The following is a 14,167-nucleotide window of genomic DNA, read 5'->3' on the forward strand; positions in this document are numbered from 1 at the left end:
CCCAGGACCGGGTGGACGCCCAGGACCGGGTGGACGCCCAGGACCGGTGGACGCCCAGGACCGGGTGGATGCCCAGGACCGGGTGGACGCCCAGGACCAGTGGACGCCCAGCACCGGGTGGACGCCCAGGACCGGTGGACGCCCAAGACCGGTGGACGCCCAGAGCCTGGACGCACAGCTGCCACACACCTGCTCTGTGATGCCTGAATCATGCACCTTGTCTCCATGCTCCTAAAGCTGCTGTTTGTGGGTCCAGAAGAGTAAACTCTTCCATCCTTTGATAACATAAGTGTTACCAGAAGCAGCCTAAGACAAGCATCATGGTGGGTGGGGAGCAACCTGTCCTCTGGGGGCTGAGCAACATGCAATCCCCTCCCCAGGCTCCCCAGGCTCCCCAGGCTAGGTACTATGCAGGGGGACTGCACTGCACTGCCGAAACCCCGTGCCGTCCTAACTCCGTGTCCTGCTGTGTGCTCTTACCTTGCCCTCCATTATGGTCACCACGTCAGGTAAGCCACCAATCACCTTGCCACGATCTGCAACATGAAGGCGACTCGGTTCAGAAGACTACCAACAGGGATGTTTCTACAGAGCTGGCCCCATGCTGAGTGCACGTGGATACAAGCCGACACAGGGAGGGGCTCCCACTACTGTGTATATAAAGTGGGGGGCTCAGGAGGAGTCTCAGGTCCTGTGCAGGGACGGCTGTGAACGCCCGCCAGGGAAGGAGGGACATGCGTGAGCTCACCAAAGGCTCCACGTAGGGAACCTGATACAGCTAAACGCATCCTGGAAGGGAGAGGGGTCCTGTGCGTCTGGAGGGCAGAGCTTTCTAAGGGCATTGGACCCTACAGGAGTCTATTTTCTGTATATTATGCTTTGACATCCTAGAAACCTTCCTGGCTAAGGAGATGGCCCCTCCTGGGGTAGCCAATTCTCAGAGAGAGCAAAGGGCCCAGCCTGTGAGAGGCCAACCAGCCTACCCGGAGCGAGGATGCCTCCACCGATCCTCACCCAGGAGGCAACGCCCCTCCGAGCTGCCTCCCCCACCTGCCCCTGCACCTGGGAGCAATATTCCTCTACCTTGATCCTCCGAGGGCCTGGTGCCACACAGCTGCGGGCCACCCCTACGGACCAAAGCCCAGTGAAATAATTCAAACGAGCCAGTCCTAGATCATTTACCACACCCCGCCTGCCTGTCCCAAGGAAACGCCAACAAAGGCCATGGTCTAAGCACACCCTTCACTCCTGCCTCCACCTCCTGACCCGGTGCTTCCCCAGGTGGCTCTGGGCGGCATGCCTCCCTTCACTCGGACCGGCGAGACTGATACACTGACTTGCTGGCCTCCGCTCTGCATCCTCTACCTATGGCCACACCTGCCTGAGCATCTCATAAAAGAACACGGAGCAAGAGGGTGGAGGGTAGAAGGGAGAAAGGAGACCCCAGACGTAACAAGGAGCCAAAGTGGAAGGCCAGGCTGGGCTGGGTGGCACAGGATGTGTTGGCAGGATCGGGAATGTGGGTGTTGGGAGTCATGGAAGCTTCTCCAATCTGGGCGAGCAGGTTTGCTATCTACCATTTAACACACAACATTAACACCCTGAATGTGGGCCCTTTGGCCCCACACAAAATAGTAAGTGGTGCTCGTTATAATGTAACATGTACTTACTCTTCTCTGCAAAAGCAGCGGCCCTAAAAATCAACGGGAGCAGAGAGAATAAAAAGACAGTCGTGAGAAAACGGGACCACAACAAGATCACACATTTCAGAGCTTTGCTGGACACGAAAGCGAAAGGAAGGAGGAAGGAGGACACGTGTTCTTACAAGAACGTCCCCCCTGCCGCTGCTGAGGGCCGTGGTGGGTTGCCCCATCTCTCGGCAGGTGAAACCCACGGTAAAGCTCAGGGTTTGAGCGTGAGGTTGGAGAAATTTCTTTTTTCACCAAATTCACCAGATTGCACTGGAGATTTCTAGATATTTTTGAAAACACTGACTTATCTTAGCCGTCCGTTCCTCCGTTCCACACACATTTCCTGAATAACCTAGTATGGCCAGTGACTGCTCTCCTTTTTGGATACTCCAAAATTCAGTTCCACGTTTAGAAATCTCGAGGGATTCTTTCAAAAGTTGCTCGGAACAATGGGGTATTATTCAGCACTAAAAATAAATGAGCCTTCAAGCCACACAAAGGCAGGGAGGAACCCTAAATGCAGATCAGTACATGAAAGACACCTGTCTGAAAGTCTACACGCTGCAGGATTGCAAGCCCAGGACGTGCTGGGGGAAAGTCAAACCATGGAGCCAGGAAAAGGAGCAGGGTCAGTGGGTGACAGAGGACAGGATGGAGGTGTGAACAGGGAGCACAGAGGGTTTTAGGGCAGTGAATATGCTTTGTGTGATCCTACAGTGGTGGACACAGGTCATCATACACTTGTCCAAACCCACAGAATGGACGACACCCGGAGGGAACTCTGAGGTCCCCCGCAGACTGTGGGTGAGGACGTGTCCCTGTGGGGTCATCGCTGGTGACAAATGCACCGTCTGGTGAGGGTGCTGGGGTCAGGCCATGCATGGGGTGGACAGGGTGTACACGGGACATCTCTGCACCTTCGTCTCAATTTTGCTATGATAAAATTGCTCGAAAAAAATAAAGTCTTTAAAAAGAACCCAAAAATATAACCGTAAAAAAATCATTCTGTATATTCTGTTGCCATAATTATAACTATTTCAGAAACCTGTCATTTTCATCATTTAAAGCAACCCAGGGTTATGATGACTCTAGACAGTTAGTTTATAAAAACATGTACAGTTTAGAAGGATGCCTGCCCTATGCACACTGAACTGCATCAACTGTCATTTTTATGTGGGCACCGGGGGCCCCCATGTTCCCACGCTCCGCCCAGCGGCCCTCCGGGGACAGACCATCATGCAGACATGTAAATCCGTGCGGACATGCAAATCTTACTTCAGCTGCTGGAATTCTGCCAAGGCTTCATCGAACGCTGTAAGGAAATGTTTCATACGGTTTAATGGTTTCGTTGTGTTTGGCTTTTCCCTCACTCACTCAGGTGCTTTACCCGTGAACTGGCTTAATGAAAACGGACAAACAGCCAAAGGAATAAACTGATTATCCAGAAATAATTTTCTCTGAATGAAACTCATAAAATCAGAGCATTTCCTGGTCTAGCACTGTCAATGGGTCACTGAACACAGAATCAGGAGGAGCTAAAGAATAATTATCTTACCGTGACCAGACAGGTCGAGTGAGCGCTGATGGTTATCTTTGCCGTCATAAATCTCGAAGGTATATTTTCCTTTGTCCTTCTCCGTGGGCTCACAGATCTGCAGCCACGCCATCTCTTCATTGCCTCCGATCCTCATATGCTCACTAGATGCAATCTTGGCATCTCTTTAAAAAAAAAAAAGTTAACAGAAACTCATCTCAACTTAGAACCTCATACTATACGCGAGATGGCCATGGGGCAACGGACACGTGTTTGGGTGGGGAGCCCCATCGGGCTCACTAGTGCTCATGTCACAATAGATTTTTCAGGATATTATAAATTTATTAACTACATCAGTAGCTCAGATCTGAAAACCTTCTAAAATTGAACCTGATACCTAGTTTTTAAAGATACGTTGTTATTAACATATGCTTGTTGGCTACAATGTAATAGACTCGAAAATGCTCTATATAGCATGGCATTTTTTTACTCTCAAAAATCTTTTTCTAATGACCATATGATCCAGCAACTGGTGGATATAAGCCCCAAAGAACTGAAAGCAGGGATGCAAGTATCCGCACCCATGTTCACAGCAGCATCATTCACAAGAGCCTGAAGATGACGGCACCCCAAGCGTCCATCACTGGATGAATGAAGAATATGCCAGGTACACACACAATGCAACAGTGTTCGGGCCAAAAAAGGGACGGAATTTTGACACCTGCTACAACATGGGTGGACTTGGGTGACATTACATTCTGCTGAGTGAGAGAAGTCACTCACAAAAACACAAGGACTAACGATTCTACAGCGAGGCTCCTGGAGTAGTCAAGTTCACAGAGACGGAGAGTGGGATGGTGCCGGCCAGGGGCTGGGAAGAGGGTAATGGGGAGTTAGTGTATCCCGGGGGCGCCAGCGCTCAGACCTACTCATTCCCATGCACAAACAGAAAATTCAACTGTACATAGTGATTCTCGGTTCTGCAGAGAGAAACACTCTTTCAAAGAAAATATCCTATGCTGTGGGTTGGGCAATCAGTCCCAAGCCTGAAACGCTAGGGACAGTGAGGAGCCCACGTGTGCAAACACCCCAACATAAACAGACAGCAACACGCAACACGAACATCACAGCCGGATGAAGAAGGGCCTTCTTCACGCCTTGTACGCACTGACAATCGGCATTTGGATAGACCAGCTGGCAAATCATCCATCGTAGGCTGGTGGGGAACTAAGCCCGCCCTAACAGCTTATGGACTAATGCACCTCATCCAAGTAAACAGCAGCTAACGTGTATGGAGAGCCTCTTCCAGAGAAGGAGACACCTTCTTTCCAACACGAACAGCCCCGGCTGTCTGTCACGCCCCACTCCATCTGCTATAGCTGTTCCTGAGGGTCAGCCTTAAACCCTGCCAGACGCACACCCGACCACATAGCACCAACACGGCTGTCTGCGCTCACTAAGCACACAGAGTCTCCCCGGCACGGCGGGGATTTTAGCGTGAGCCACGCCATGAATAAGGCCCTCCCTCCACCCATCCCAGCACACTAGGTCCCGTGCTGGGAGCAGCACCGCCCCCCTCCCTGCAATGGCAAGATACTTGGGATTTGCAGCTCGCTCCCTGCTCTGCTGGGAAGGGGTGACCTGGACCATGCCGGGGATTTGCATTCTGCCTCGAAGGCTGTGCCCTGACAGCTCGGGGAGAAGGACTGGCTGAGTCCACTCTGTGCAAGAGCAGGCAGCTCAGAGTTTCCCGAAGAGGCAGCCCCGCGTATGGCAGGCCCCGGGGGGGGTTCCCCTGTGCCACGTGCTCTGTGGGCCTTAGGGCTGGAGAGGTGCTCTTCTTTATTTCCATGAATTCAAACACATCGTCCTCAAAGAGGAAAACTGCTGTGTTCTGGACACACAGATAAAGATGGCCAGCCGTCTGCTTCCCCTGAGTGCGTGCAAGAGACAGACGGACAGGAACACAGAGTCCAGAGTGGCTTCAGTGGGGCACGGCTGGAAGCCCATGAGCTTCAGGGCCGTGAAGGAAAGTGATCGGAGTTTGCATGTTATCAGCCACATCGGACCCAGCTTTCCTCAACGCCTGAAACTCGTGCAGCTCCAGGATCGCCGGAAAAATGCTCTGGGAAACAGTGACCATTTCAGCCTCCGAGGAGCTTACATTCTGTTGAAATACGTCCCGTTCTGATGGGGCTCTGTCCACAAAATCAGCAGGCCGCTCGGAGGAGACAGCAACACGGCTTTCTTCTGTCTCAGCCTTCTGTGTTCCAACCATACACCCAAGCAAGCCTCGCAGGGCAGCTCTAGGTAGGTACAGACGTCCTCCTGCCTTCGATGCATTGAACACCACCTGTCCAGCAGCAGAGACGGACGGACACACTGCCAACCACCGCAGCTCCCACTCCACAGCGACTGGGCTGTTTGCCATTCGAGTCTGACTTACAGAAAGCAATCCTCCACGGCCTTGATGGGGTCTCTTGGTGAAGACCATCCACATCCACGGGACGGCACTCAGAGGTGAGGAAGGGTAAAAGCCACTGGGGCGGGGGGTCACGAGCTCCCAGTCACACAACAGCCTGTGTCCTGCTCCCCTGGGGCCCCACGCGTTCCTGGCCACAGCTACGTGTTCCTTGGCTCCAGCTCTGGCTGCAGAGACGCTCGCTCCCTGAGCCAGGGATGCCACGGTTCAGCAGCGGTGATCCCGCTCCCTCCCGGAGCCCCAGCTCCAGAAAGAACCCATTGCCTCAGGACAGGGACGTGCTTCACCCCTAATCCAGGCTGAGCTGCAGGATTGAGCTCTGAGTCAGCTTCTCCCAGAGCCCCACATTTTCTTGGGCCACGTGCTAGTTCTGTTCCCCGGATACCAGTGAAACCCCTGGCAGGACAGGGCCACACACTGTTCCACCTGCCCGGGACAAATTCCAGCCTCCAGCCCCCTCCCCGGAGTCAACATAGCTCCCCAGGCCCACGCCCTCTCCAGCTGCTTCCCATTGAATTCGACAACGTTCAAGAAGACATTTCTGCAAAGAAGACAGCCAAATGGCCAACAGACACATGAAAAAGTGCTCAGCATCGCTCAGCATCAGGGAAATACAAATCAAAACCTCAATGAGATACCACCTCACACCAGTCAGAATGGCTAAAATTAACAAGTCAGGAAACGACAGATGTTGGCGGGGATGTGGAGAAAGGGGAACCCTCCTCCACTGTTGGATGGGAATGCAAGCTGGTGCAGCCACTCTGGAAAACAGTATGGAGGTTCCTCAAAAACTTGAAAATAGAGCTACCGTACGATCCAGCAATTGCACTACTGGGTATTTACCCCAAAGATACAAAAGTAGGGATCCGAAGGGGTACGTGCACCCCGATGTTTATAGCAGCAATGTCCACAATAGCCAAACTGTGGAAAGAGCCAAGATGTCCATCGACAGATGAATGGATAAAGAAGAGGTGGTATATATATACAATGGAATATTATGCAGCCATCAAAAGGAATGAAATCTTGCCATTTGCAATGACGTGGATGGAACTAGAGGGTATTACGCAGGTGAAATAAGTGAATCAGAGAATGTTGTGCAGAAGAGATGTGCAAAATCTCAATGTATTGCCCCCAGATACTTACTAATTACAAAGGGAAAGCTAGTGACGTTGCAGGGGACAGACCTGAGAAGCCACCTGTCAGCCAGGTGAGAACTATGTCAGCATCGCTTCCACTGCACTCCGACTACAAAGGAACACCTTCGATCTCATCATGGGAAAGCACAAGATAAACCCAAGTGGACAGCCACTCTGTAAAGCACGGGACCAGAATGCTCAGGGGGCACCCAGTTCATGAAAGACAAGGAAGGACAGACTGAGGAGCTGGCCCAGATTCAAGGACACTGAGGAGCCAGGATGGTTAATGCACAGTGGCATCCTGGAAAACGGGCACAACGTGCATTAAGTCTGCAGCTCAGTGCGGAGGGCCATGTCACCATTCACCTCCCGGTTTTTCTCCCGGGAAGCCGGGCGAAAGCCACACAGGAACTCTCTGTACTGCTTTTGCAACTTTCCTATGAGCCTAAAGTATTTTGTATCTTACAATGAAAGATTTTAAATTATGATATGTTAAAACAAGTAGTTGGAAGGGACACGGGTGCAAAAGTCTAAAAACTAAGTCAAAGATGGGCCAGCCAAGGCTGCTTTTCCAAGAGACCTGAGGTGTAAACATGGATGTGTTGTCCCAGTAGGAAAGTAACAGTTTGCTCCTATCACACTGGTCAGATGTTCACGTGACCTCCATCCAGATTCTGCCTCCCCGTTAGAGGACAAACATAGATATCAGCAATAATCCCCCAAAGTCAGGAGGTATCTGCATCTGGCTGGAGGAGGTGGTCCTGAGGAACGCCAGCCACCTGCAAGGGTCCCACAAAACAACACAGCCTGCAAGGTGTCTAAACTACCCAGCAAGTTTTACTACTGCCCCCATGATAGCCAAAATCACGAACACTGGCCGCCCCACGCTTCCGGACAGGTGCGTGAGTGGACAGACCGGGAAGCGTCCACTTGGGCATCTGTTCCAGGCAAGGGTCCCCGGGGACCAAGGTGCCATCCCAACACCCTGCTCAGCTCTTCCCACCTCGTGACATGCCGAGTGACCTCAGACATGCTGGTCCACTAGATTTCAAGGGCACCTCCATGGGAGAAATTTCCCCCCAGCTGAATTAGAACAGATATTGTGAGACTCGAGGCAGCGGGGGTTTTTTGCTTGAGATTTCCTCGGTGGCGGGGACGCGGCTAAGGCTCCAGGGGTCAGCACCTGAGCAATCTGTGCTCTGGATGACGTACGAATTTCACCTCCGAGCAGGAGGACACAATCCTTTTTCAGAAGAGCGGTTCTGCTGAGTGTCACTCTCATTCCGAAGAGGCTTGCAGCCCTTTCCTTGGAGTGGCACTTTCGCCCACCTGGATGGATTCCTCGGCATTTTTACCCAAAGAACAACTGTCCCTGCTTATGCTCGCACTTCTCCAAATCCTCATCATCCTCTGTCAATCCCGTGCCGCCTACTGACTCAAACTATTCAGGTGTCCACCATCAAATCTGCACCTGTGACGTCCCTGGGCCGCCCTGTGTCTGTCATGAGTCTCCGAGGCAGATTTTATTTCATATTCTCCTCTATTTTTCTGTTTCCACAAGAACTTATTTAATAGTCGAATACTGAAATACACCAAACATTATATCTGCAACTGTATCTGCAAGATACAGTGTAATATCGTTCAATAGTCCAGTAGGATAGAAGTCCAAGTTATATTTTAGTCCTAAAAGTGCTCAAGAAAGACTTGGTTGGTTGTGGAGCATATTCTGTTTGGAGAAGAGAAAACGTACAAACGAGGCCACTTTCGGGCCCACGGAGGTCTCCAACGCCGCCACCTTCTCTGCCAGGCTCTTGCGACCTTTCCGTCTGACGCCACTTTATCCATGAGTCACACACCTGCTCTGAGCCCTGACTTCTCCATCTGTCTGTCTGTCTGTCTGTCCGTCATCAAGCCCCCACAAGCCTGACACCCCTGAGCAGGGTACTGGTTAGAGTAAGATTAACTAGTATTTAGATCCCTGCCCTTCCACTCACTAGTTGTGGGACTTGGAACTCACCGATCATGTTCCTCTGCCTAAACCTCAGTTTCTACATCGATAAAAGTGGGTGTTAGTGCCTAATTCAGGGCTTTGGTGAAATCATGTGTGTAAAGCGTTTAATGCAAAGCGGCTGCTACTCTGACATAGATCTCATGTTAGTGCTGGCACTGATCCGTCCACGTCTTCGTGTGTGTGTGCGCGTGTCCAGCGGGCGTGTGTGGCGCACGTTCACGCAGGGGTGCATTCATGTAGATGTGTGTGTGTCCACGCGGGTGTGCATGTCCACACGGGTGTGTGCGCTGCACGTTCATGCAGGCGTGCATTCATGTAGGTGTGTGTCCACACGGGTGTGCGCGTGTCCACGCGGGTGTGTGGGGCGCACGTTCATGCAGGTGTGCATTGCATTCATGTAGGTGTGTGTCCATGTGGGTTTGAGTGTGCATCCACGTGGGTGTGAACAATGTGTGTTCACACAGGTGTGTGCGGTGCACGTTCACACAGGTGTGCATTCATGTAGGTGTGTGCCCTCACGTGGGTGTGGGGGGATCGTTCATGCAGGTGTGAGTGTGCTCACGCAGGTGTGTGATGTGCATTCACACAGGTGTGCACGTGCGTTCACATAGGCATGTGCATCCATGCAGGTGTGCGTGTGCTCACACAGGTGTGAGTACCGTGTGTTCACACAGGTATGTGCAGTGTGTATTCACGCTGGTGTGTGTGGTGTGCATCTCGCAGGCGTATGTGGTGCGCATTCACACAGATGTCTGCAGTGTGTATTCATGTAGGTGCACGTGCGTTCACACAGGTGTGTGTGTTCACACAGCTGTGAGTGTGCTCACGTGGGTGAGCGGTGTGCATTCACGCAGGCGTGCATGTGCGTTCACACTGATGTATGTTCATGCATGTGTGTGCAGTGCACGTCCGATCTCTGAACCCCCAGCACCTGGTGCAGAGCCTGCCACTCGCTGGGAGAAGAGTGGAGGAAGGAGCATCCTCTCCCGGGGATGGACAGCTTTACAAGGGAGAAGAAGACACACCTCACAAGCACACAGGACCTACTGCAGGACAGCATGCCGTACAGAACAAAATAGCAAAGGGAAGGAAGTCATTAATTCTCCTTTTCCAGGAAGGCCTGATTCAGCTAGAGACACAGATTTACCCATTTGTCTAAGAAAATATATCCTTACAAAAAATTGTATCACAAAAATACACCAGTTTCCATCTTTACGGCTCCTGTTATCGGGGCCCTTGACAACAAGACTCTGCCTCTAATGTGCAGACCCTTCCCGCAGGATCTGTAATGACCCCTCCTCCTACTGGATTCCACACTGTTAAAAACACAGAGCCAGAAGATGCCCCACGCAGATGCACTGAGACTCCAAAACTTCTTATTTTGGGTTTCCAAATAAAACATTGGAAACAAAAGCATAGCTCATCAGGATTTAAATGGGAAAAACCCCAAGAATATTTATCCTTTTAGCACTTCACACTTTACCCACAAATACATGCACCTAGACAAATAATGCTTTTAAAAGTGAAATAGCCATATCCATAGAATTTGCCTTCTGAAGTGTTAGAGAAATATAATATCCAAAGGCATGATGTGGACGCTATGGGCTATGAATCACTGAGGAGCTTAAGATGTTGCTATCCTCACATCACTGGAAATATGGGCTAAGAATGTTGCCTGTGTCCTCGGGTCAGAGTAGAGATGGACCAGAAGGTGCGTGCCCTGCCCCTCTGCCCCAGCCGGAGCTCCCTCCTCCGCAGCTCTGGGGGGGTCCCGGACCGCAGTCCTGTTTGCTCAGAGCCCTGCAGCTCTGAGCAGCTGCTTTAGGGATACCCTTGGGGTGTGGGTTTGAAAGAGCCAGACCGCAGGGGCTGGGACACAGGGCCTCGCCGTGCCGTGACTATGACAGAAGTCTCGGGTGCTTTGGGAGTGAACCCCACTCACCTGAAGAAGCAGCAGAGCAAGCAACGTGAGACACAGAAAACCTGCTGTTTATACAGGGCCTCGTCTTTTCCTTTCCTCTTTTAACTCTGGGCTTATTTTGGCCCTTTTCTTCTTAATCAAGCTAGTGAGACTCTGACAGACTGGAAATTGGGAGTGTGGTCTCTACATATTATTTTTCCCTTAGCTGCCTGCTAGACTGCCGATAAAATGGGTGTCACCCCATTTGGTAAAGCCCAGACGTTGCAGAAATGTGACTCTGGCACCTTCAGGCATTTCTTTATCTTTGCCCTCCTGGAGGTCCTCCCTATTGCCATCATGTCCCCTGCCCGGGCCAAGGCTTTCAAGAGGATGGGCAGCTCCATGACACGCGGCCAGGAGCATGGCGACCAGCTGTATGTGTTGGGCACTGCTCCCTCTGTGGCCACCGCCGATCACACTTATACTTACTTGTGATACCAGTTCACTTTCATTTCCTCGGTAAAATACTTCATGAAACACTGAAGTCTTATTCCTTCTTCGGTGCAGAGTACCTTTAGTGGAGAAGCAGATGCCCCTGCAGAAAACAAAACAAACTCAGACCAAGAAAAGCGGTATGCGTGCCGTGAGAACACAAAGGGGCAACCGCAGGTGTCTCTGCTCTGTCCCACGGTAAACACAGCCGCCCATGTGTATGTTCCATGCACGCATTCTTCTAACCTTCCCCACGCCATATTCCTTCACTCCATAAGCATCTGCCATTGCCACATGTATGTGAAAATCTCCTTGCTGACCACTGTAAATGACATGTAACTTTAGGAAAAGGCTCAACATCTGCCCCTTGGCAGCTTAGCTTAAGAAGAGGAGGAAAATCCTTGCAAACAGCAGAGTAACACAGTAAACTCTGCATTAATTGATCTGGAACTTAAGTATTATGGAAGATCAGCAAAAGGGAGAGGGTGAGTCAGCAGAAATGATCCAGGAAGGAGTCAAGGAGATGAAAGGCTACAGTCCATCCTCTGAGATGATCGAAGACTGGATAAGAAAACAGGAGAAGCCACAGGCAGTAAGAAAACCCTAGGAAATGAGAACTTATTTTGTGTGTCTGGAGTAGGAACTCAGCCTGACTGGATTGGGGCAGGTGGTCCGGGGGAGGCGAGGGGTCAGGAGACAGGAAGCTACTGAGCAGCCTCTTACTTCGGCAAAAGCTCTGAGCTCGAGGCAGAGATTGTTATTAGATACGTAACTTCAGAGCATTTACATGAACTCGGTATTCCAGCACCTAGAAGATACTATTTATAGAATCAGCAAAATGGAAGAAAATGATGTGATAAAACCACTGAGGAGGGTGTGGTGCAGAAGGGACTTCTGAACGCACCATCTGCTAACTGGTAAGCCGCCCGGAGACTTCTATCACGAATCCTCAAGATACCCACGTATTCCACACAGTCCTCGTACTTCTGGGAGCTCACTCGAAGGAAATATTCCCAAATACTGAAATCAGCCTCTCTTTGTCCAATGAGGTACATTGCATAGTTATTTAAAATAATGAACAATGGTTGCTATCCCCGTAAGGAAGACTTTAAACCACAGCACGTAATTATGAAACACCACGTAATTATGAGAAATTGTGGACACAGTATTGATATAAAACATGGATGATTATCATAAAATATGTGGCGCCAAAAAAAACCCAAGAAATAGGTGTATTTATGACTTTATGTAAAGAGATAGAAACCAAAATAAAAATGGCCATGACTCTGGTGTTCTTTGGTTTCCATTTACTCTCACATGAGCACACATAACGGAAGACCATCCAACAAACACAGAGTGAAAACCACTTTCCCTGACGGAGTGATTGGAAGAACCCCCGAGACGGTGTCTGTGAGCCTGCTCAGGGCAGTGTGTGAGTGTGAGTCTGCATGCATGCGAGTGAGTGTGGGTCTGTGTGAGTGTGTGAGTCTGCATGCGAGTGTCAGTCTATGTGTGAGTGTGAGTGTGAGTCTGCATGCATGCGAGTGAGTGTGGGTCTGTGTGAGTGTGTGAGTCTGCATGCGAGTGTCAGTCTATGTGTGAGTGTGAGTGTGAGTCGCCTCCGTGACCTCGGCTCCTGCTGAAACTCACCCCTCCCCACAGAGACGTGAAGCACGCACACACCCGAACGCAAAGACGAGAGCCATGTCAGACTTTTCGAAGGCAGAGAGCAGGGGTGAGGGCAGGGAGCTGTGCGAGCAGAGGGCTGAATCAATGACCAGGCAGAGTGCAAGTCCCCAACCTGGGGCCCCAGGGGGGTGGGGGATGGGGAGCGGCCAACAGGGAGGTCACTGGAACACCCACACGGGGTGCAGAGACACCCAATCACCTCCACCTGTCCACGTCAGGGCACCCCTGCCCCGTACCTGAGACCTTGCCCTTCAGGGTGTGAAGGGCAGCAGCTCAGTGGTGGGGGGCAGGAGCTTGGCTGGGGAGAGCCAAGGCGGCTGGGTGGGCGTGCATGTGCTGCACGGCAGGCTCCCCCCGCCTCACCTGCTCTGCTCGCCTCCCACACGGCTGGCCCAGCCACCCCCGCAGGAAGCACACTGCTGGGCAGAAGCAGCCACCCCGCCAAGCTGATGGGCGCCTCCCCCGCATCCCCCCAACACGGCTCCCGCAGCTCCACCAGCCTCTCACTTTGCTCGAACCTTAAATAGCCAGAGTGAGCAAACTCTGCAAAGGGTCCCTCGCATGGATGAGATGGAAGACCAGGAAGGAACTCTGGAGGAGGAGGAGGAGGAGGAGGAGGGCCAGAGAGGACCCCGCTTCTCTTGACCCCAGGGCTGCACCTGATGCCGCTATGCACAGCTGCAGACCGTGACCACAGACGCCTCTCCGGGCGCCACGGGACCGCCATCAGTAAGGCGGAGGCCCACTCAGGTGCCCTTGCGCACCAGGTGGGACTTCTGTAAACCCACGTTTAGGGACGCCTGGGTGGCTCAGTCGGTTAAGCGTCTGCCTTCAGCTCAGGTCATGATCCCAGGGTCCTGGGATCGAGCCCTCCATCGGGCTCCCTGCTCCGCGGGAAGCCTGCTTCTCCTCCTCCCTCTGCCTCTCTCCCTGCTCATGCTCTCTCTCCCTCTCTGTATCTCTGTGTCTCAAGTGAATAAATAAAATCTTTAAAAAAAAAAAAAAAAAAAGGAAGACCGCCCTCACACCTGGGTGGCTCAGATGGTTAAGCATCTGCCTTCGGCTCAGGTCATGATCCCAGGGTCCTGGGATCGAGCCCCCCATCGGGCTCCCTGCTCCGCGGGGAGCCTGCTTCTCCCTCTGCCTCTGCCTCTCTCTCTCTCTATCTCTCATGAATAAATAAATAAAATCTTAAAAAAAAAAACCCACGTTTATAGAACATCCAGCACAGC

At 51.7% G+C, this 14,167-nt stretch overlaps 1 protein-coding gene across 1 annotated transcript in view; it reads right to left on the bottom strand.

Moving 5' to 3' along the window:
- The window catches only part of MYOM2 (myomesin 2), an 83,316-nt gene that overhangs the window by 1,652 nt on the left and 67,497 nt on the right, over positions 1–14,167 (bottom strand). Inside the window, exons 32-36 of the mRNA XM_035004318.1 lie at positions 11,244–11,349; positions 3,247–3,410; positions 2,967–3,003; positions 1,671–1,693; positions 481–536 (exon numbers count right to left, since the gene is read on the bottom strand). Coding sequence (XP_034860209.1) covers positions 481–536; positions 1,671–1,693; positions 2,967–3,003; positions 3,247–3,410; positions 11,244–11,349 — 386 coding nt within the window. The remainder of the gene's footprint in view (positions 1–480; positions 537–1,670; positions 1,694–2,966; positions 3,004–3,246; positions 3,411–11,243; positions 11,350–14,167) is intronic.

This window comes from Mirounga leonina, unplaced genomic scaffold, assembly GCF_011800145.1.
Source record: "Mirounga leonina isolate KUSES-001 unplaced genomic scaffold, KU_Mleo_1.0 Mir_128, whole genome shotgun sequence".
Classification (NCBI taxonomy): Eukaryota; Metazoa; Chordata; class Mammalia; order Carnivora; family Phocidae; genus Mirounga; species Mirounga leonina.